The sequence below is a fragment of the Perissodus microlepis genome, chromosome 11 (genome assembly GCF_051167445.1).
Source record: "Perissodus microlepis isolate ML-2025 ecotype Zambia chromosome 11, ASM5116744v1, whole genome shotgun sequence".
In the NCBI taxonomy this organism is placed as follows: Eukaryota; Metazoa; Chordata; class Actinopteri; order Cichliformes; family Cichlidae; genus Perissodus; species Perissodus microlepis.
In genome coordinates this window covers 22,449,205-22,471,478 of record NC_140471.1, presented here as the reverse complement: position 1 = coordinate 22,471,478, position 22,274 = coordinate 22,449,205, and the positions used below count along the sequence as shown (strand labels likewise).

Sequence of the window (22,274 nt, the reverse complement as noted above, 5' to 3'; positions counted from 1 at the left end):
CGCCTTGAGGCGACTTTTGTTGTGATTTGGCGCTATATAAATAAAATTGAATTGAATTGAATTGAAATAAATAATAAATAAATAATAACTTTATCTTGATTGAAGTATAAGCGCAGTGCTGGTGTGCAGGGGTTTTATATGCCTTGTGGGGGATGCTGACATATTATAAATCGTAATATCTATATCAAGCTTTTAGCCTAATAAGCAGAGATATTTGTCTCTTTCTTAAAAATTCAGATCCTTAGAGATTATTTGAGAAATGGATCAAAAGCTATCATTAATTGAAGCACTCTTCAATCAATGATAGCTCTTCAACTCTTCAACCCTGCAGAGGAAAATATTACTTATTTCAAATGTGATCACACTAGGGCTGCCACAAACGATTATTTTCATAGTCGACTAGTCACCGATTATTTTTGCGAGTAGTCAACTAATCAGATCATGCATCCATTGGATGTAAAACGTGCAGCTTATTGCACCAGCATGCATCTGCTCTTATATAACTATCATTAGCTTACAGCTTTAAGTGTTTAAGGTATGTGCTAACCAGAGATGGGCAGTAACACGTTACTTGTAACGCGTTACTGTAATCTGATTACTTTTTTAAAGTAACGAGTAAAGTAAGGGATTACTATCGCAAAAACGGTAATTAGATTACCGTTACTTTCCTGTAGGAACGCTGCGTTACTGCGTTACTAAAACCGTGATTTTTTTGCGAGAATGTCTCATGACGGTGACGTAAGCGAGTGCGACGTTCGTGACAACAGCTGTGTGCAGAGCAACAATGGATAATATATCGAGTCCGGGAGAGAGTATGAGCATGCAGCGTTTAAAGCGTGGAAGTACTGACCTTACTTTAAGTTTGATTCCATAAAAAGTGACAAAAACATTAGTGTCCGTTGTGCGTGGGAAGAAAACTTATTTTTACAGCGAAAAAAACCCCCTAAACAAGCACCGAGTGCGCAACGACGTAATGGGAAATTCACAGAGAAACTCGCGGATTCTTCAACTGACTGCTGCGGCACACCTGCACCAGGGCACACCTCCGCCTACCCCACTCCTGCTTTACAGGTGAAAATGGAGCAAAAGGACCACTAGTCTTTGACTTTATTTATTTTCTGCTGTGTTTTACTTGCATCTATTTGAAAGACTAAGTGTAAACACAAAAAATATTTTATTTTATGAAATAAAAATATTTGCATATAATTTAATTTTTGCTTGATGCATAAAGTTAAAAGATTAAAACTGATAAAACAAGTTAAAAAAAAAAGAGACTTTTCCATTTGATTACATTTTGTATGATGGATTATGCATCATACAAGAATGAGAAGACCACGGATCGTAAGTTTGATAACATCATGGAGAAGCTCGCGGTTCTCCAACGGGAGATTGAGAGACCAGTGTCGGAGTGTTAAAGAACAGCTTTGAAATTCTCATGAGCTGCTCGCATAAAAGACAAATCAACAACATCAGCAACATCAACATCAATTGATACCCCCTCGGCGCCAGCTGTGGGCTCAAGGCTGGAGCCGAACAAAAACTCCCTGATAACGACTGTGTGTTGACTGTTCTTCCCACTCTATGCAAGACCACCTGGGTTGGCTGGTAGACTGTTTACTTAGCCTGGTAGGGCGAAGGACACTGTCTCAGCTGAACTATGGACACGCACACACATACATTTACACTGATAAGCACTCACACATCCCCCCTCCCCTTCCAATGCCTTCGATGCTTGTTGCCTCCTGGGAACACGAGGCGGGTCTGGGCCCACGCTGGAGAGTTGGCGCAGTGGCAGGATGGCTGCTGTGTTGCCTGGGATTACTCCTTATCCCCTACCCAACCCTGTTTCTGGTCACGTGCTCTATAATGTTGTATTGTGGACATTTATGTGCTTTCTGTGCAGAGGAGTTTTTTTTGTTTCCTGTTCTCATGCTGTCCTCTATAGCCCAGCATGAGTAGAGGTCTCTTTTTTTCCTCTTGTACTTTCCCATTGTAGTGTACATTTCAGTGTTTTTTCTATAATGCAACCGTTCTCTGACTTCTCTGACCCATGTGATGTCTGTGTTGTGTGTGTGTATGGTCGGGGGCGGGTTCATTCAACTGCAGGGCAACCTGCCACTGCATGTGGCGAATAAAACTTGAACTTGAAAAAGTAGAATTGGGCTGAAAGATCTATCGCTTTATTACCTATTCAGGTTGTAAATCGTGTTTTTAAAAAGTAACTAAGTAATTAATTACTTTTGAAAATAAGTAATCAGTAAAGTAACGGGATTACTTTTTTGGGGAAGTAATCAGTATGAAGTTACTGATTACTTCTTTCAAGTAACTTGACCAACACTGGTGCTAACTAAAAATAAAGACAAGATGATAGTTTATTAAATTTTAATGACATTTGCAGATTGTTTCGGTGGAGTTGCTACCCTCCTTGCTATCTAAAATATAACACACTTCTGATAATCAGTTGTCTGCTTGACGTTTATTCAGCTGTGTAAAAAATATAACTTTAATCTCAGCCAAACCGATTTACTCAGGAACAAATAAAATACTGAAAAAAGCCAAACAATAACATTTTTAAGTTATCTAAGTGACTTATATATCATGTTTAACCTGAGTAGCGAAAGACGGCAGTGGGTTTTTAAAACGATTTGCCGGGAGTCCGGTGTTCTCACAGGCTCTAGTGAGCCTTGAACCCCGGCTAGCTATCAAGCTGGTGGGTAACTGACGTCTCCGAAAACATCAGAGCGCTTTTGAAAATATGTGGTGTCTTGATAAACTGAGAAGATATTTGAAGTTTACACAGTTACATTCTCGCCTGAAAATATGTTAAACGTTTATTTTGTGACCTAGAAATAATAATAAGAGTAATATTAAAACTAACTAGCGCTGCCATTGTTGGAAACTGAGCAGGGCCGCACTATGAATTCTGGGATAGGTTGGGCCACGAATTATACACCCGACCCATCCTTCAAGTCTGGTGAAATGAAGGGCGCATTTGTTGGAGTCTTCGAATTTGGACAGCCTTCATCGTGTTGCTGTAACTAATTGGCCTACAAATGCGGGCACAGGAGGATGCGGTTCCTGAATTTGGACACAGCTACGTTACCGGACACTGCTTCTTCTTCTTCGGGGTTTAACGGCAGCTGGCATCCTTGTACATGCAGTGCTGCCATCTTCTGTTTCAGTCCGTTATTACACTCTTAAATCCTACTACTTATTCCTGCGTCTTTTGGGATCTTACAAAGCTTCAAACGACGCGTCGACTATTAAATTAGTTGTCGACCATTTTGATAGTCGACATAATCGTGACTAGTCGACTAATCGTGGCAGCCCTAGATCACACACTTTGGTTTTTCAGTGCAGCGCCAAGAAAAGGAAAGACTTCACCGAGTGAAAAAAAGATGAAGATGCAAGGTGGTGATGATCCAGAGCAGCTGGTCTCAGAAAATGAAGAAAAAGCCTGGTCAAGGTGAGTTTAATGTAGTGGTTGATTTAGTTTTTTCAAGGTATGTATGTTAATTTCATTATAAACTGCTTATGTTGCAACAGAATGCTGTTATGTGTATGCAACTCTACATGTATTATAATCCTTAGTTGGGCTGTTCGATATGACGATAGATATAGGATGATGAAATGAAAACACCCATCGTTTCATATTTATCATTATCATTTATCATATATCATTTGTTTCGTGGTGTCACAAAATACAGTGTTCACCGCAATATTTGTTCATTGTTTGGATGGTCACCATATGGATACAGGCACAGAAAATACCAGCATGGCCAGTGAAGATGAGGCAACTACAACTTATGTCTAAAAAATATATAGTTTCATACATCGGTCAAAACACTCGACTCCAGGTACACAACACCCAGAGTGTACAGACAATGCACTATTCTGTGATATATATGATTATCAGAATGAGAAATGTCTTATTTCGGGATATGCTATTTTGGTCATATTACACAGCCCTAATCCTTTTTTTAACTTAGACATAAACAACAGCAACAAAAAAGAAACTTTTTAAAATGTCTTTTTGTACCTGGAGTACATGTGTATACTGTATCATAAGAGGATAGACATGGATGTAAACCACACCTTAACTGTTTGGCTGAGGCAAAAACAACCACAAGGCTGTGATTCTAACTTAAGCGTACTCTGGATATTATTAAATGTGAACATATCGTTAATCATTACATTTTTTATTTGTCAGGTGTCCTGTTTAAAGAAAACACTTGGAGCCACTTGATTGAATGTATATACAAATTTACATGACAGCAAAGTGATTTCAAGGAAATAAAAATGCTCAAATTTGAAAGTTTGTGCATTATTTTGTGTATGTATCAGCTGTTTAGTTGTTTTATGCCGAGATTGCATGCTGTCATTATATTTTAGTATAGTTTTTGAGTTGAGGAGAATAAACGAATGTTTAACATTAATTTTACCAATGTTTTTGTGTACTAAGCACAGATTAATTTTAAAAGTTTTAATTTCTGAATTTTTGAGCAAATGGTATATTAGTTTGTAATTGTATAGAAATGTATGGTTAAGGATATAAAGAACTACATTTCATGAGTTACAGTGAAAAGAGGTGCCTGTAAATGGTAATATAAACAGAATTTTCAATTTTTCTATTAACGGAAAATATCAGTTAATGATACAGAAAATATACTGTGAATAAATGGAATTTTCCATTTTATAACTGAAGCAAATGTCCATAAATACTACAGAGAGTATACAGTAAATCTACTGAATTTTCCATTTGATCATTTATGGAAAGGTTCTTCAACTACTACAACAAAAACCCAGAAAATGTACTGGCAGAAAATTACTAGGATAATTCTCCGTTTTTCTATGGAATTCTTTTTTACAGTGTATGGGTTATGTTTAACATGTAAGAGTGTCAGTCTGTGCACTGATTACAGTGAGGAGTATGAAATGTTACCCATTATCCAAATAAAATGGACACAAAGTAATAATAATAACCAACAACATATATTAAAGTTAACCCCGGTCAGATGTTTTATTATTACAGCATAATTTAAAAAAGAGGCTAAAACGATAAAACACATTTTCAAAATGGTTCCACAGTCGCCATAAACAAACACAGACAGAGAAAAGTAAAATAACACTTTTGAGAAGCACCGGCCTCGTCTCTTGCTACAGGTAAACAGAGCTCGTTTGCCCTCGATCCAGCGGTTCAATCCATTTGTCTTCAGATTTTGGTCTATTTGATACACATTGTTTAATAAGAGTTATTGAGTAGTTCAGAGAGACAACACCACGTCAGCTCATTTGGCTTGATGCTATGTCGGCCTTTTTTTGTGACAAACCGCGTGACAAAGCAGACACAACATACTGACAGTGTCTGGTTGTTTTACACTATAAAGTGCAGCATTTGCACAAAAAAACTAAAAGAAACATAAAAGTTCAATCAAAACCCTTTGGATATTACTAAAACAAAAGAGTAACACATACAGAAAATAAAAATTAAAACCCTTTAGTTGGGTGTTAAATATATGTCGTCAGTAGTCTTTCTTGAGCCACATATTTTTTCTGTCACTAACTGTGAATCATGGCATGGCAAAAAATATGGATGCATGTGGGATGACTGCAGATTAATAAAATTGTTTTTATCAGTTCATCAGAGGCATGTTAACTTAAACAGTGATGACAACCCTGATTACCGAAAACTACTGTAGTGGTCACGTGTGTAATCAATGATAAACTCCACCAGGATTATTGACTCTTTTCCGTATAGTATAGATAATATAGGACTATTTAGAACAGTGGTCCCCAACCGGTACTGGTCCATGAGTCGTTTAATACCAGGCCGCGAGTTGAGGCCCGGGTATGACATGTATGGTTTTCAGGGTTTTTGTCGTTAACTCGGTTTCCCTGGGTCTTTTCCCGTGTTGTAGTTGTGTGTCTTATTTTGAAAGAAATATTTACGTGTTACCATAGCGACCAGAGGGCATTAAGCATCAGAGAGGTGGATGTTACTCTCAATGTTGTTGGCGCATTTCAGGAGGAAACACAATTACACAGTGAATTCGTGTTTATTATTATATTTAAAAAATATCACACTTTTTGTCTTGGTCGTATCATTTTATTTTGTTGTATTTATTTGCGCAACACCTTAATGGCCGGTCTGTGAAAATATTGTCGGACATTAACCAGTCCGTGGTGCAAAAAAGGTTGGGGACCGCTGATTTAGAATAATAAACACATTCAGAATCAGAACCTTACCTGTACCTTATGTACATTCTGTGGTATTCATTTCACTTCACTTCATTTCTCTCATTCTGTATTTTATGTATATAACATTTAGATTGGTTATTTATGGTTGGTTTACACAGCTTTGTGTATGTTCGTGTATGTATGTGTATGCATGTGTACATGTATATATACACGTGTGTGTGTATTGTGTTTTTTACATGTTGTTGTGATTTACATGGCTGTGCTTGAGAGCCATCATCTACCAGAACCAAATTCCTTGTATGTGTCTGTGCATATACATGGCCAATAAACGCGATTCTGATTCTGACATTCAGAGCAACATTTATGGTTTCAGCTACATGATCCGAAGCTTTCATTAGTTCAGATTTTCCAGTTAAAGCATCAGTGACATTCGTTGTACTTGTGCCATTTGGGAAATTGGCTTTCATTAGATGATCTGTGGCTTTCACAGGTCTGTACATTTAATGCAAAACTACACCCAGCAGCTAGTTAGCTTAGCATAAAGGCAGAACCCCTAAAAACAACAGAATTCACCTATCCTGTCAGCACAAAGTTTGTAGACTATTGAGTAATATCCAGTTTGTTTGGTGGAAAATTAAAGAATTATATTACTACATTACTGGATTACTGGAGGCGAGTTCAACATAGGCAGGCTTTCTTTATGTTAGGCCCCCGTCACACAGGCATAGAGACCGGCAGTCGTCAGTAGCTTACATGGAAGGTGCAGACTTGTTTTCAACATTCCCAATTTACTTGCTAAGCAGCACTAAGAGTCTTCCATACAAACTGACCATGACCATAGCTGGCATGGAAGTGCAACCTGCTAGCCACCAAAGAAATCACAACAAGGTTTTTGCTGCAGCACTCGCCTGATGACAGCCAGCAACCTCCAGCAACCACTTGCCAGTTGAGTGGGGTTATACACATTTTTCCCTAGCAACTGGAGGTTGCCAGCTGATTTCTAGTATGTGTGACTGAGGCTTTAGCTGACTTGACAAAAGCTAAAGCCTAAGTCAGAGGTGTTTTATGTCTCATTTAACTCTCCTTCCAAAGAACTGATCTCGAACCTAGCCAGGTAAAAAGACAGCCCCCTTTGTGACAATGCAAATTCTAAAATTAGGCTCAACCAAATTTGGTAATTTAATAATTAAAAAATAGTTGTACACATAACCTGCAGGTGAAATTGCCACTTTTTTCTTTTTGTAGCTCAGCTTCTTCTGCAGATATGAATGTCAGGTTTCACAGTGAGGCCAGACTATATGTTCCCCAGTTCCTATTTGCTAAGTTAACTGGCTGCAGCTTTAAAATGTAGGTAAAAAAGAGACTGATACTAACATTAAGCAAGAAAGAAAATTTCCCAAAAGGTTGAACTGCTTCTTTAGACAGCATCTGCCAATTTGTTAAGACCCCCCCCCAGTGCAGCAGAAGGTCATAAACTAAACTATATAAAAGCTATAAAAAAGGCCATCTTTTAAAAATAGAAGATATGACAATGGAGACGGTCTGAAGAAAAAACTTTAAAAGTGGGCTTCACAGCAGGGTTATCAGAGCAGGTGTAAGATAATGTCATCTTGAGTTGACAGGGTAAAAAAAAGAAAAGCAACTTCTTTTTCTATTTGCCATTTACTCCATAAAAGTTCACTCCTCATTGTTTCCACTGTCTTTTTTTTTTAAATCTAACACTACTAGTCCATGAAAATGCTTTGAGCCTAACGCTCAGTTATATTCTAATCTTCTACACAGGACCCGCGAGCAGAGGCAGAGTTTATTCTACTCAAGACATGTTAGAAAACCCAACCAGCCTCTACTCCCGTCATCTACTCTATTCTACAGCTACTCTACGGTAACTACAAATTTAAGTCCCTTTTCTCATCCGTACGCCCACCGTTTGGTTAAACAGAAAAGCTTTGTTTGATTAATAATTTACACAGTAAACCAGTAAAATCAACCTTACAGAGTACAAGATGCTTGTCAAAATAAAATGTAACGCCTTTATCGTTCTAAAACAAGAAAATAAGACCCATTCTGACCATTTGTTCTGCTTTGGATAAAAATATGAATGAATACAGTCCTCCACAAGTCGTTTCCAGTTATGTTGCCATTGAAGAGAATCCATAAACGTGTACTTCTTCTTCTTTCCCTTTTTCCTTTTTCTTTTTAAAACCAGCAATAATGTTAACCAGAGAGGTCTTCCATGCAAATTCACATCTGCAACCCGATGCTGAGATGCTGAGAGAAACAAGTCTTAGCTGTCCTTTAAAGTAACCCGGTTCAGCCTGACATCAGAGCCAGCATGAAGAGGAATTTTCAGACTAACATGCCCCCCCCCACCCCACACACACACACAAGACAGAAAACAAGCAGTGATCAATAACTTAAGTTGGTATTTGATATAAATTATACAAATTCAAAATTTCTGATGCAATATGTTAAGACTTTAAGTTAAAGAAACTATCTAATACTATCTACTGCGTGGTCTAACAACGTACTGTTTCTAATCTATAGAAAAGAGTTTATCGTCTAAAGCAGCGAGTCTGTCTGCATGTCAGCTGCTTTCAGCTCTTTGTGTCACTGTAATTGTGACAGGTGATATGAAAACAATGTAATGCATCCTGGTTTCTTATTATTATCTGTTAGGCCAACTTAGAAAATGTGCAGCACTGTGTTTAGATGACAATTTTCTTTCTTTTTGCCAAATTCTTCCAAGTTGAAAAAGTTAACTCACACTCATATCAAGGCGAATTCTCTGCTCCATGTGTGTACTTGACTGCTCGTGTAACATGAATACAGATTGTCATCTTCCAGCAGCCCTGATCTGTGTATTCAATCCACATCAAATGTTTGTAAATAAATCCAAATGTAAAAGTTTTTTACTGCTTAGTGAGCAGATGTAGTTTAGTTTATGAGAAGTGCATTACAGAGGTGGTAATGTAGAAACTTCAAGTCTTTGTTGTTTTATAAAATAAAATCAATTCCAGTTGACGCTTTGTAAAATTTCTTTTTTTTAAACACATTTTCTGTACTTGTTGAGAAAAAAATGAGGCAAAATCTTAAAGAGCATCGCTGTATCAGGGAGGATGCTTTACAACTAACTGCCTGATATTTATCCTACATGGCATTTAATTTAAAACTAGTGTAGCTATGTGCTGTGCCTGCCTCTGCATCACCGCGAGCAGTCGAGGCTCTGAGGCTGATGCTTGTGTGTGTGTGTGTGTGCGTTGTTTGTGTAGCTAAGCAGATGTGTGCGTGTCACTCTGCGTTGTTGACACTGTAGGGCGGCGGAGGGTCCAGGCTGTGTTCTGAGGATGGAGTCGGGGTCCCTGGGACCCCAGAGGAGGGGGTGGGTGAGGCAGGAGGCTCTTCTGAATCGGAGTTCTCCAAAGAAAGGTCATCAACCAATGCTCTGCGTCCACGCATCGACAGAGGCAGCGCAGCACGTCTGAACAAAAAGGAAGCGGGAGTTAAAAAATGTGTTTTTATTATTATTCAGTTACTTAACTGTTTAGTTTATGAAATTCCAAAAAACAGGGCTCAGAGTTAACGTTTAACGTTTTCAGGTTAACTGTTTCCACTCTTTTTAAAAAATGACTAAGAATATTCAAACTTTCCATCCAAATTTCACCAAGAAAGCTATTTTTTCCCCCTAAACAGAGAACTGTGTAAATATGCTAGAGACAAAAATATAAGCAAACTACTCAACTTTGTGTTTGTGTATGGAAAGCTGCAGGCTTTTCATACACAAACACAAAGACAAACACACAAAACAACAGACAAACAAATGAGAACAAGAAATAATAATAATAAAAAAAACAATGACCTACATATCTGGTCTCCATTCGGGGAAGCTGAGTGTCGCAGACAGATGGGTAATGTGTCAGTGTTACGTGGACACAAATGGACGCAACAAAAGAGCAAAGCAAAAAAAAACGATGAGAAGTTAATGGGGTGTTAACAAAATCAACAGTAAGTGAACCCACAGATAAATACATGAACCAACACACTCACACACACTTACCTGAGCTGGTTGCGGAGGGAGGATATCTCGCGGTTCATGGTCTGGCTGCTGTCAGTGAGTTCCTCCAGCTCCCTCTGCAGCTTCCTCTTCTGGGCACTGGAGCGAGAGTTCTCCTCCTCCACCTCCTCCAGCTGCCTTTTCAGCTGCTTCAGTCGGACCATCGACTTATCCAGCTGCAGGAGAAGAGCAGGGAGGAGGAAGAGGAGGGAAAGGACAGAGCGCAGCAGAGAGGTCGAATTGACAAGAGATTGCAGGAAAAGGGAGACCAAGAAGAAGGAGCAGGGACAGATATTTAAATGGAGAGATTAGTGTGAGGACAGGAGGACCGATGGGGATCAGGAGTCAGATTAAACCTGGCAGATTATTGCAGATGATGCTTTGGGAGGAGAGTCAGTGTCTCTGCTGTGACTGAGGGATTTATATTTCGTGGTGGAACATGTTCTAACTTCACGATGAACACACAGATGTCAATGCAGGATTAGGATTAGTCTGGACTGAGCCGGATAAATCACTCATTTTAGGATGATTTTTCAACACACTGCCCTCGGACACAATTAAAGCAGCAAGCTTAGCTGACCTGATACCCATTAAATGATTATTTAATGCCCTGTTGTTGACAATGCTATTCTGAGCATACTTAGATAAATGTGACTGACCTGCACGGTGCAGTCAGGGTAATCTTAATTTTCTCACCTGCTCTCTGTACTGGTCTGCATGCCTCCTCTCATCTTCTGCCTGCATCATCACCTCCTTCAGTTTCTTTTCCGTCTTCCGCATCAGTTTGTTGGCAATTGCTCGCTCCCTGAGGGACAAACAGGGTTGTTACAATCAATGATGACTTTTTTTTTCCTCGGATGTTTAGTGATTCTAAATCTGTCCGGCAGTAATTGCTTGGCCTATAACACTGAAAACCCTCATACGCCCCATGCCATGTATTTACAATCATGGCACAGTTCACATGTGTCGTTTTGTTAATAAATGTTGTAAATGTAACCTATTATCATAGGCCACTTTATTAGGTACAATTGTTGAACTGCTCCTTTACACATACACCTACTCAGCCAATCACATGGCAGCAACTGCTAAAGACCAAACTGAAATTTAGAATGGGGAAGAAAGGTGATTTAAGTGTACCAATCTCTTGATGCCTGCTTCCAGCAGGACAACTGGATACTTTCACATTCACATTCATAATTTGATTCAAGTAATCTCAAATAGGTTTTTTGAGATCATTATTCTCAAATGGCCTCCTCAGTCACCAGATCCCAGTCCAGCAGACCAGCTTTTGGATTTCGTAGAAAGGGGAATTCACATCATGGATGTGCAGTCGAAAAATCTGCAGCATCTGTGTGATGCTGTCATGTCAACATGGAGCAAAATGTTTCCAGCACCTTGTTGAATCTTTGCCATGAAGAAGTAAGGCCAATCTGAATGAAATTAAGGCTGAGACTTGATACTAGCAAGGTGTCCAGTGACTGTATAGGTAGGTTTTCAAGCTCTGTTCTAATTAACACATTTATAAAGGGCCCAATTGGGGCAGGCATAGCTCAGTAGGTAGAGTGGTCGCCCCATGATTGGAAGGTCGGGGGATTCGAATCCACTGAACGGCTACCCCTGAGCAAAGGAGCAGCACACTGCTCCCTGGTGCGCCTGCTTAGTGGCTGCCCACTGCTTCACTGAGTGAATGGGTCAAATGCAGAGAGAGTAATTTCCCCATGGGGATCAATAAAGTGTACATTATTATTATTATTAATATTCAATGTAACTAACAAATTTACTTTAAACTGATAAAGAAACCCTTAGTTTTATGTATGAAACAAGAAGCGGCCTACACCACTGAAAAATTAAACTAAGGCCTGAACCTATTCATGATTTAATACAAAGCTTCTTTCAGCATTTGGTTTTTCTAAAAGAGCCCATAAAGAGATGACTGTTCAGTGTCTCCAGTAAGTCTGTTTTCTTGTAAGTAGATTTTTCACCAACCAAAGTTAGAATCCAGTTCAGTATAAATTATAGACGCTCCTTGTTAGCTAGTGGGGGCTAGCATTAGCTGACAACTACCTGTAGTCCAAACAAAAATTAAAAAAATAAAGTAAAGGGCAAAATACTAAATTGTGGACTTCAAATGGTAGCTGCAAACCAATGGGTGATTCCAAAGAGTCCTTGTCTATTTTTATGTACAGTTTGTGTTATAAAACAATTTAATGCCTGAATTCTTTTTAGCAGGTTACAGCTTTGTAAACTGGAAGATTTTTGTACTGATGCATGTGTCTGTTTCTCGTACTGTCTCTCTTGTTCCAGCTGCTCTTCCATCGTCTCAATTTTTGCCTCCAGGGCAGCGACACTCATCCTATGTTTGCCCCTTACTGCCCCCTCCATCTCCCCCAGCCGGGCCTTCAGCTCCTTGTTCTGCTTCTCCAGCTGCTCTCGAGACACCTCTGCTTTCTGGGCCAGAGTCCTCTCTCCCTGCAGCTGCACAGTCAGAGTCTCCACCTGCAGTGGAAATGTAGCTGTGATGAGTGTGTGCTTCAAAGTGTGTGACCGAGACACTTGTAGAGTGAACATACCTGTAGGGCTGTCTTCCGTAGTCTCTCTGTCAACAGTTCATTGTTAGTCTGCTCTTCTTCCAGCTCTTCTTCCAGCTGATTGACTCGTGCGTCCAACCTCCGCTTCTCTTCGCTCAGCACATTCCTGGACAAAGGCAATCTCAGTAACAACACCACAAGTGCACAAACCCCCCCTCAAATCAACAAAATGCATCAGAGGTAAAGTTAAACTCACTTTCCAGAACTGCTGCTGACCATCTCGTCTGCTATCTCGTCTCTCTCCTGCTGGGCCTGTCGCTTCTGCCTCTCTGATACAGCCAGCTCCTGCACAAAGACGTTCATGCAGACAGAAAAGATTGGTTAAAAATAAATGCAAGATATCTTAATATTTATATTGGATGTTTGTTTTTTTTTGCACAGACATAGACATACATACCTCTGTAAGATGCAGGACCTCTGCTTCCAGTGTTTGGATTTTCTTTTCACTGTCTTTTGATTGGGAGATGACGTCATCTCGAGTCACCTTTGCCTCATCTAGCTCGCGCAGAACCTCCTTCATTTGACCCTGATAAGGATATTTTTAAATTAAGTACACTGACATTTACAGGAAACTGATTTTTTAAATAGGTGTGGGTACCCTGTTTTACCTGCAGCCTTCGAAGCTGCTTCATCGCCTCCTCTTTGCCACGGTTGGCTGTCTCCACCTGGGCCTCAGCTTCCTGCAGTTCTGCTTCCAGCTGCTTCTTGGATGACACAGACTGAGACCGCTGACTCCTCTCCTCCTCCAGCTGGATCTCTAACTCCCTCGCCTCGGATCAAAAGAAGAACATAAACAATCTGATTAACTTGGACAAAAAGTACATACCAGAAGCACCAGCACTTTCCTTTTTCATTCTCCATCCTACCTGTTTGCTCAGGGCCCTTCTCTTCTCCTCTCCCTTTTCCTCGTTGCTGCTGATCTCCCTTTCAAACTGAGCCTTAAGTGCCTGCAGGGTGACCTCCAGCCTCAGTCTTGAGTTCTCTGCCTCTGACAGCTCCTCCTCCAGCTCCTGCGTCTGAATGCGCAGGTTCTGGGCTTCTGTTTCCAAGGTCCTCCGTGTGCGCTCCAGCTCATGGACCTGACGCACAAGCATTTAAGAAATGGTGACTCACAGAGGACTGAGACAGAAATAATAAAAAAAGAGTCCCAAGGTGTACAGTCTTACATTTTTGCCCACATCGTCCTGCTGGTTCACCAGCTGCTCCATTTCCAGACGGAGCTGCTTGTTGGCTCTCTCTAGCTCTTCTTTTTGGTCCTGAGCCTCCTACGCACAGAAAGACAGACGATTTACCATCACAAACACAGATGTATGAAAAACATTTATGTGCCGTCTATCAAATAATTTACCTGCAGGGCTCGGGACAGTGCTAGACATCTTGTTTCCTTCTCTCTGCTGTCTGCTTCCGCTCTGTCCCTCTCTTCTGCAAGCCGAGCACTCACCGCCTTCTCCTCTGCCAGGCACTGGGGGGTCAAGGAGGTAATGTTACTGCGCATAAAGACATTTGCAGCCTTTGTGCGTATGTGAGAAGCAGTGGTATGTTTCTAACCTGGTCAAATTTCTTTTGCCTTTTTTCGAGGGCCGTGCAGTTCTGCCTCTCTCTCTGCAGGGCAATGGTCATGTCCTCTATTTCCTCCCTCAGTCGCTCCCTCTGCCTCTCCACTCTTTCTTTTTCCTCCTCCTTCTGTCGCTCTCTTTGAATGGCACTGTCCAGCTCTCTCTGGAGCTTCCTGCGTATCTCATCGCCAGCTTCCACGGCACTGTTCACCTCCTCTGACTGCTTACGTAGCTCTGTCAGCTGTAGAAGTAAAACAGACACAGGGTGCATACATAAGTCATAGATATAGACAGAGAACTTTACATTTAATACTGACTGTCTGAAGGAAAGCACTTCTGTGATTTTATGAAAAATGTTAACTGATATCTTTCTAAAGCAGCAGTTTAAGAGGTAAATAAAGTCAGTGCGGCCCTCAGACTTACCTGCTGGCTGTGAGTTTGGATCTGTCGGCTCAGCTCTTTGCCTCTTTCCTCCTCCTCCTCCAGTCGTTCCATCAGTCCATTCTTCTCCTCCTCCAGTGCTCGCACCCTTGAGGCAAGGGCCATCTTCTGGCGACTTTCGTCCTGTAGCAGTTCCTAAAAGAGAAGAGCAATGGTGCATATGAGGTTGTTTTTGAGTCATCAGTGGATCAAATTCTTTTAATTTCCTACAGTCAGAGGATTTTCTTCTGGACTTTAAAGAAATAGTTACTTTTTCTTTTTTAAACATGAGGAGTCTGTAACAGTCAAAGGCTAATGTCCAAATCAAATGCAGCCTTGGTGTCTGTGTGCATTTGTTACCCTTGCATCATGCAGCTGGCTCTCCAGGCTGCTCATTTCTTTAGCGAGCCGAAGAGACTTGGAGTCAGAGGAGGACAGATTGCCGGAGAGGGACTCAATCTCACACTAAAAGAGACACATTTAGGTTAAATTCATTCAACAGAACAGAAACAGAATACTTCTTTACTGACACACACTAAAACCACAAACCAGTAAACTGGTACCTATTCATTTGTACCTGCAGCTTGTGGATTCGCTCCTCCCTGTCCTCCCTCTCTCTGTCAGCCTGAGCCAGACGGGCGCTCAGTTCCTGTAGCTGGTTATCCGCCCTCTTACGACCCCTCTCGCTCTCTGAGCGACTCGCTTGGAGGCTTTTGAGCTCAGAGGTCAAATTCTGCCTCTCCTCCTCCAGCGTTGCCTTGGTTTTATCAAGGGACTGTCGTGCCTGAAGCAGAGCATGGGTGAGACACGATGAGAGACTGCGTATGTCTCCATGCATGTGCATTTGAATTTTTCTGTGTTTCTCGTACTCTCTTGCTGTTGTCCAGCTGCTCCTGCAGGCTGTCTAAGGCAGCGCTGTGTTTGACTCTGACTTCTGAAAGCTGGGTCTCGTGCCGGCGAGTCTCCTCTTCAACACATCGTTGGAGCTCACTTAACTCTGCTTCCCGTCGAGACCTGTGGAGTTATAAGAAGCGTGAGTTCTGGTCTGATAACAAAAACACTAAATGTAAACTTTGTTTTGTCCTCATCATCTACCTGAGCTCCTGTTGTGCAGCTGTGCTGTCCAGAGTGTCCTCTAGCTCAGTTCTCAAAGCCTCCAGCTCCTCACTCAGGTCTCGCCGTTGTTTCTCTGCTCTTTCCCGCATCCCTCGTTCATTCTCTACTTCCTCCTTCAGCTCTGACACTTGGGACAAGGCCTCCCTTAGAGACCTCTGAGCTTCAGCACGGCGTGCACCTTCTTCCTCCAACCTGAGAGATTCACAAAAAAACTTCAAAAATCCATTACAGGCTTATATTTTAGTTACTGCGTCTCTGATACTTTTCTGTGTCTCACCGGCCCTGCAGGGAGGTGATTTCTTTTTCCTTTTGAGCCAGACTGCCTCTCAGCTCAGAGGACAGCATTCCCAGGTCTGACAGCTGCTCCTGGGCCTCCATAGCTTCACTCTCCATCCTCCTCTTAAACTTCTCCTGTTCTAAGCGACCCTGCTCTTCACGCTTTAGGCGCTCTGCAAATAGCAATGGAGTAAGTTACAAATCACAGAATTTAAACAGTAAAGTTATTACAGTTGTAAATAAGCCTGCATTTCCCCATCCACCCACCAGATGTCACTAAACTCCTGTCATGCCACACCTACCTCAACTTGTTTCCACTTTCTTCATTAGTACCTGTACTTATATCTGCTCTCCAACAGTAAACTACCTTAAAACAGTTCCTGGGTGCCTTGTTCACCCTAAGTTTGAGTCATGCTCCTTACTTTGACTGCAGAAACCCTGACACTGCAAAAAACATAGACTCCTCCATTCAGTAAGGGTGCACAAAAATCAGAGTTTTGACTATTTTGTTAAATGTTCAGATATTTTTTTTTATAGAATTCTGGATTAGATAGTTAAACTTCAGACTGTGATTTAAAACACTTTTAATAGCCACATTTCTACAGCAGAAGCTTTTTTACAGTAAACTTTAAAGGGGCTCAGTGGCTTTCCAATGCAGGGACCACCATTAGAATTAAATTCTGTTTGAGTTATTTTACTGTCAAGCAGCTGAATTTGGGCTTAAGAGAGAAAAGGATAGTGCATCTATAAGGTGACTGAACAGAGGGAGGTATGTTTGTCAAAACAAACCAGTGAGTGACAGAAATAAATCGTTGCTTTCTGATTGTTGCACATCAGTTACACTGTAATAAATACAAAAACCCCTCCGCACTACCATCTGGGACGGTGTTGCATTGCTGTAACTGGGAAGCAGGCTGCACCTTCAGCAGACCTGACACGTGTAACTGCAGCTCTTGACAGACGAGTGGACTAATTCGTCAAATCTTTGAAATCAAACAGCACATTGAAGGAATTTTTTTTAACTGCCTGAAAGATTCTTGCAGATGTAAAAGCTCTGGACATATATACTTTCAAATAAGTCTTCTGCATGTTGTTTTCGATCTAAGTACAAATGGAGCTCTTGATTTTAAAGCTTCATGCAGCGACATATGATCTCTAACTATCTATCTATCTATCTATCTATGGGCATGTGACGGGACTACAGCGTCCATTCCTGCTGGGACACGTGCTTCTTGAATACATAAATATCAACCTTAGTGTGATTACTTGTGTGGAAACAAATTTGTGTGAAGGTCAAAATTCGTTTAGCATAGTTACCCTCCAAGTCAGCGATGACAGCTTCCTGTTTGTTCTTGAGCTTGTTCAAACTTTTTGTCTTTTCCTCTTCTTCAGTGAGCTGGTCGGTGACCTCATTCAGACGCTCCTCCAGCTGTTTCTTTTCCTGCTCAGAGAGAAACGATGATGCGTGAAACATTTTTTTTATTAGTAACTGTGCAGGAATAATTGCTTTCAAGTAGCAACCCTTCCTGACCTATTTTACCTCATTGCAATCCCAGTCTCATCGTGTTTTATTTTCTTCAAGTTATTATTTCTTCTTTCTTCAATTTATTTAGAAAATGAAGCCAACATAATGAAGAAAAATGTAAGTGTGCAACTGTAATTGTATTGCTGTAATGCTTGGGTTTGCAATTAAGGTTGTGAAACAACGTTTTTAAAAAGAAAAGAAAAATAATTTTTTTCATTGCTTGACAAAATTTAATGTGACGCTCACCTTGCCGAGTCGGTCTCTTTGCTCTACTGCAGTGACCAGGTCTGTCTCCAGACTCTTTACTTTGGTCTCCAGGGTAACCTTCTCCAGCAGGAGGCGTTGTCTGGCACTTTCCTCCTCCTCTAACTGCTCCTCTAGGTCCTGACAAAACCAGAGAAAGCAATGTCAAGGCAAGCTTGTTTTAATGTCAATTTACAATCGTTCTTACAAAGTTTTGACATAAAAAGACAGCAACTTTATAACCTGTATATTCTGCTGCATTTTCTTCTTCTCATTGGCCAGTTGCACACCTCTCTCCTCCTCTTCCTCCAGTCGAGTCTCCAGCTCGCCCAGAACCTCCTCCAGCTCCTGTTTCCGACTGGCTAACCTGGCCCTCATCTCCTCCGCCTCTGCAAACAGCTCTGCCTCTGCCTGCAGCTGGTCAGCCAGCACTGCCTTTTCCTCTATCAGCTACAATGTGACAGAAACGGAGGAGTGGTGATGAGTGAGGCCCCGACTGACAGTAAGACAGGCATAGACAGAACTGTGGTGGATAGGAAGCGCAATGAGGATGAGGTTTGTTTACCTGAACGTGCTTCCTGTCCAGCTCTGTGTAGTCCTGCTCCGCTCGGGTGAGTTGTTCTTTGGCTTTTTGTAGCGCTGCTTCCCGGGTTTGGATCTCCTCATCCTGTCGTGTCACCTGCAGCAAGGGCTTCACCTGTTTGGGTGAGGTGAAAGGGGTAAATATAAAGAATATTCCCAACGTTACAAGGTTTTCTACTCTCACACTGCCTTGCCTTTAGTTGTATATTATGTTTAATGTGGGTTGCATTTCATGTCTATGTTGAGAAGTTTGCACAGCACCTTAGTAAATAGTCGCCACCACTGCCAGTTCCTGAGTTTGAGGTAAGCAGCACAGTTCCTCTGCATCACCCTCAGAGCACTAAGCTGCTGTTGCTTCTTCAAAAAGGCTCTGAAAACAATAAAACAAACAAAATGCATCAATGAGAATCACATTTTTATTTAATATTGCACAGTGTACCTCTAGAATTAGAGGTATTAACACATACTGTATTCACCTGAAAAGGTGCTGCAATATTGAGTAATATCAGCAGGTGTTTGACAGGGTTAACAAACAACTTTCAATTTTTGGTAATGAGTTTTGGTCCATATAACTATGTTTTCCCCTGTTCTCCAACACACCTTCCACATATTTACTTTGCTGTTTTAGGATATCACTAACATAGTGAAGTTTATTAATAAACGTCATTATTGGGGAGACTTTTTCGGGACATGGAAACTTTTAGACTAAAAATTAAGTCTTGTTATTCTTTAATAAATCTTTAAACAATAGATTATGTAAAACAACTGAAACTTATTTTGTGTCTTAAATGTATGACAGAAATGTACCTGACACCAGATTAATCAAATGACGTATAACAATGAATAGACTTTTTTCCATTTAGTCAGCAGTGTAAACATATAACCATAATGAATTATGTAATTCAGGCTTTGCCAAATACCTTTCAAAACTGTTGCAACACCTGAGTCACTGATAGGGGCTGACAAATTGTTAAATATTAATGCTCCTTTAAGAGTGAAATACAAAACTGCCAACTGCACAGATACTAGCGCTGCAGAGAAACCTCACCCGTACTACATGTTTATCGCCCTCCATCTCTTTTACCTCAGGTAGCAAAAAAGGCTGTTAAACTGACCAATAACTAAAGTAACATGAATTTCATCTTATTCTTCCATTTAGATTTTATATTGAATTTATATATAAAAGACATTAAAAACTAATGAGATGCCTATAATAGTTCTCTATTAGTAATTAGTCTTACTTGCGTGAGAGAAAGCCTCTGGCAGCGCTCTGGAAGCGTATGATGGTATCAGTTATCTTTAGGTCTCTTTCTTCTTCCAGGTGAGCTAGGACTCCAGCTCTGAAGAAGACTTTACTCTGACCCACCCTGAACAGGTTTTTATCCAGCTCTAAAGCACTGATCTAGAAGAGCAGCAGGGGAGTTGGTCAAGCTTCTATCTGAACAACTGTATGTAATGCTGTGAAGTTTTAGCTGCTTGAAAGTTACATACCATGAGTTCTGATGCCTGTTTGCCATCCATGAAGGTGCGAGGAATGGCATTAGGGGTTAGGATCTCATATCTGGAAGACAAATGATAAATGTGCGATTGAGTGAATGATACGATGAGCAGAAAGGTCTACTGGCAGGTGCCATAAAAGATTCTTAAAGTGGCATGAAGTGTGTGCGTGTAGTTCACACTTCACGAATAAAAAAGACCATCACAAATACGCACCTCTGTCTGAACTCCTGGAACGGGATGCGGTTAGGGAATCCTTGTCTGCATATACGGATGCCCTCCAAAACACCATTACATCTCAGCTGGTCTAAAACCAGGTGAGGGGAAAGCTTACCGGCCTGAAGAAAAGTAAATGGGTAAAGAGTCAGCAGAAAGAAGGCTATTATCTCTTCTCACTAGTTCATCCTGACCACCTGCCTCACCCTCTTCTCGTGGTTGGGGATAATGCAGCGGAGGAAGTTAGGGTTGGTGTTCCTCAGTGTGGCCATCAGCTTGGTAAGAGACTCCTTGTAAAGCTGCCCAACAGTCCTAAACATTCCTTTCTTCGTCTTCAGTCCTGCTGCTCCGAATGTGACCGGCGCGCTGCTCTCTCCTGACGACACCTGGTCCAGACCCACAATCCTGTCCACTAGAAGGAAACAGAGCACAGGGTCTCACTTTTGGCAGAAATGATCAATTAGCTGAAGTTAAAAATAAATAAATAAAAAAACATGATTTGGCATTTCATGAGTGAGTGAACAGGTTAATGCTATTACACAATAGCAACAACACCTGGTTTCATATCTCCCATCAAGCTCTGGACAGAAATAATATATGAGATGGATTTCGGCCATCATTAGTTTTTAAAACTAGAACCATAGCATCTATTTCCACAGCCAGTACACACACACACACACACACACAAACACACACACACACACACACACACACACACACACACACACACACACACACACACACACTAACACTTAATACAGTGCATGAGTTTCACAGGTAATGTTTTTCAAGCTCAACCTGTCAACTTTGGACATGTCTGCACAGGCAAAGCTGCAGATCTGCCTGAAAAGACTGATGGTTTATTTTGTTAAGTGTATGAAGCTAATTTCATACACAGGAGTAAAAAGTAGAAAGAACAGAGAGGCCAGTATCACCACTCAGATCAATATGCTCCAGTTCATCAGACGTGATCTAAACCAGTGGTCCCCAACCCCCGGGCCTCGGACCGGTACCGGTCCGTGAGTCGTTTGGTACCGGGCCGCGAGAGTTGAGGCTCAGGTGTGAAATGTATGGTTTTCAGGGTTTTCAGCGTTATTTTGTTATCATTTTTAGCGTTAACTCGGTTTTCCTGGGTCTTTTCACGTGTGTTATGAAAAAATCTTCTTTTTTTCGGTACCGGTACTAGTTTTATTTTGTTGTATTTATCCGCGACACCTTAAAGGCCGGTCCGTGAAAATATTGTCGGGCATAAACCGGTCCGTGGCACAAAAAAGGTTGGGGATCGCTGATCTAAACTAAAAAAAACACACTGATCACTGATGACTAAAGCTAAAGCTAAAGGTCTACACTGGTTAAACCATGCTATGCTATTTACATGTCAATACTCTAAAGCAACATGTTGCGTCTCTAAAGCTGATTCAGGATCACATTTCTGCACGCAAGTACGCTTTCATTTTTTTTGTTTAGAGACCATGCACGTTAATTAACATGACTGTAAATGTGTCCGGGCCAACCAATTACTCATTTTAAATTATTGAATTGAATTCAATAGAGCTCTTCTAGTTACAGGCAGACACTCTAAGGTGATCCTGAATGTGGCTTTTGTGACAAATGAAGTGAAACTTCTACAGACAAGAATCACTACGAGAATTACTATCAGTGAAGAAATGTGTCACCACAGAGTTACGGCACTTTTACTGAAGGCCAAAAACGTGGTGAAAGAGAAATTAGAGAGCAACACAACAGCACAGAGACAACATGATACAACACAACACTACCACAAAAATATCAACTAAAAAGAGGGGGAAATGGCAGAAAAAGCAATAAAGACAACAAAAACTGGGCAGCCAGCAAACAACAGTGGCCGGAGGGAGGATTGTAAGGAGGTACAAAAACCTACTGTCTGCGCCATTAGTCTGCAGTGTGGCATAGGAGTCAAAGAAGTACACACGAGGAAGAGTTTGAATGTCTGATCGGGAAGCATCAGGAGACCACAGGGAGCAAGA

General features: G+C 41.0%; 1 protein-coding gene across 7 annotated transcripts in view; it reads right to left on the bottom strand.

The window, feature by feature from the left end:
* Positions 1-4,995: 4,995 nt before the first annotated feature.
* Positions 4,996-22,274, bottom strand: part of myh14 (myosin, heavy chain 14, non-muscle) — a 31,647-nt gene continuing 14,368 nt past the window's right edge. For 4 of the 7 annotated variants that reach the window (XM_084943244.1, XM_084943245.1, XM_084943247.1 and 1 more), the window contains 29 exons: positions 22,169-22,237; positions 20,475-20,680; positions 20,269-20,390; positions 20,047-20,116; positions 19,797-19,957; positions 18,817-18,925; positions 18,539-18,670; positions 18,217-18,423; positions 17,977-18,114; positions 17,523-17,646; positions 16,207-16,378; positions 15,909-16,121; positions 15,683-15,827; positions 15,391-15,597; positions 15,174-15,278; positions 14,817-14,969; positions 14,386-14,634; positions 14,186-14,299; positions 14,004-14,102; positions 13,704-13,916; positions 13,446-13,607; positions 13,235-13,363; positions 13,034-13,122; positions 12,820-12,943; positions 12,537-12,745; positions 10,946-11,054; positions 10,253-10,425; positions 10,059-10,082; positions 4,996-9,676 (listed from right to left, as the gene is read on the bottom strand). In XM_084943244.1, the coding sequence (XP_084799370.1) occupies positions 9,487-9,676; positions 10,059-10,082; positions 10,253-10,425; positions 10,946-11,054; positions 12,537-12,745; positions 12,820-12,943; positions 13,034-13,122; positions 13,235-13,363; positions 13,446-13,607; positions 13,704-13,916; positions 14,004-14,102; positions 14,186-14,299; positions 14,386-14,634; positions 14,817-14,969; positions 15,174-15,278; positions 15,391-15,597; positions 15,683-15,827; positions 15,909-16,121; positions 16,207-16,378; positions 17,523-17,646; positions 17,977-18,114; positions 18,217-18,423; positions 18,539-18,670; positions 18,817-18,925; positions 19,797-19,957; positions 20,047-20,116; positions 20,269-20,390; positions 20,475-20,680; positions 22,169-22,237 (4,217 nt within the window). In that variant the 3' untranslated portion in view covers positions 4,996-9,486. The remainder of the gene's footprint in view (positions 9,677-10,058; positions 10,083-10,252; positions 10,426-10,945; positions 11,055-12,536; positions 12,746-12,819; positions 12,944-13,033; positions 13,123-13,234; positions 13,364-13,445; positions 13,608-13,703; positions 13,917-14,003; positions 14,103-14,185; positions 14,300-14,385; positions 14,635-14,816; positions 14,970-15,173; positions 15,279-15,390; positions 15,598-15,682; positions 15,828-15,908; positions 16,122-16,206; positions 16,379-17,522; positions 17,647-17,976; positions 18,115-18,216; positions 18,424-18,538; positions 18,671-18,816; positions 18,926-19,796; positions 19,958-20,046; positions 20,117-20,268; positions 20,391-20,474; positions 20,681-22,168; positions 22,238-22,274) is intronic. The other 3 variants (XM_084943249.1, XM_084943250.1, XM_084943246.1) reach the window with 2 other exon arrangements.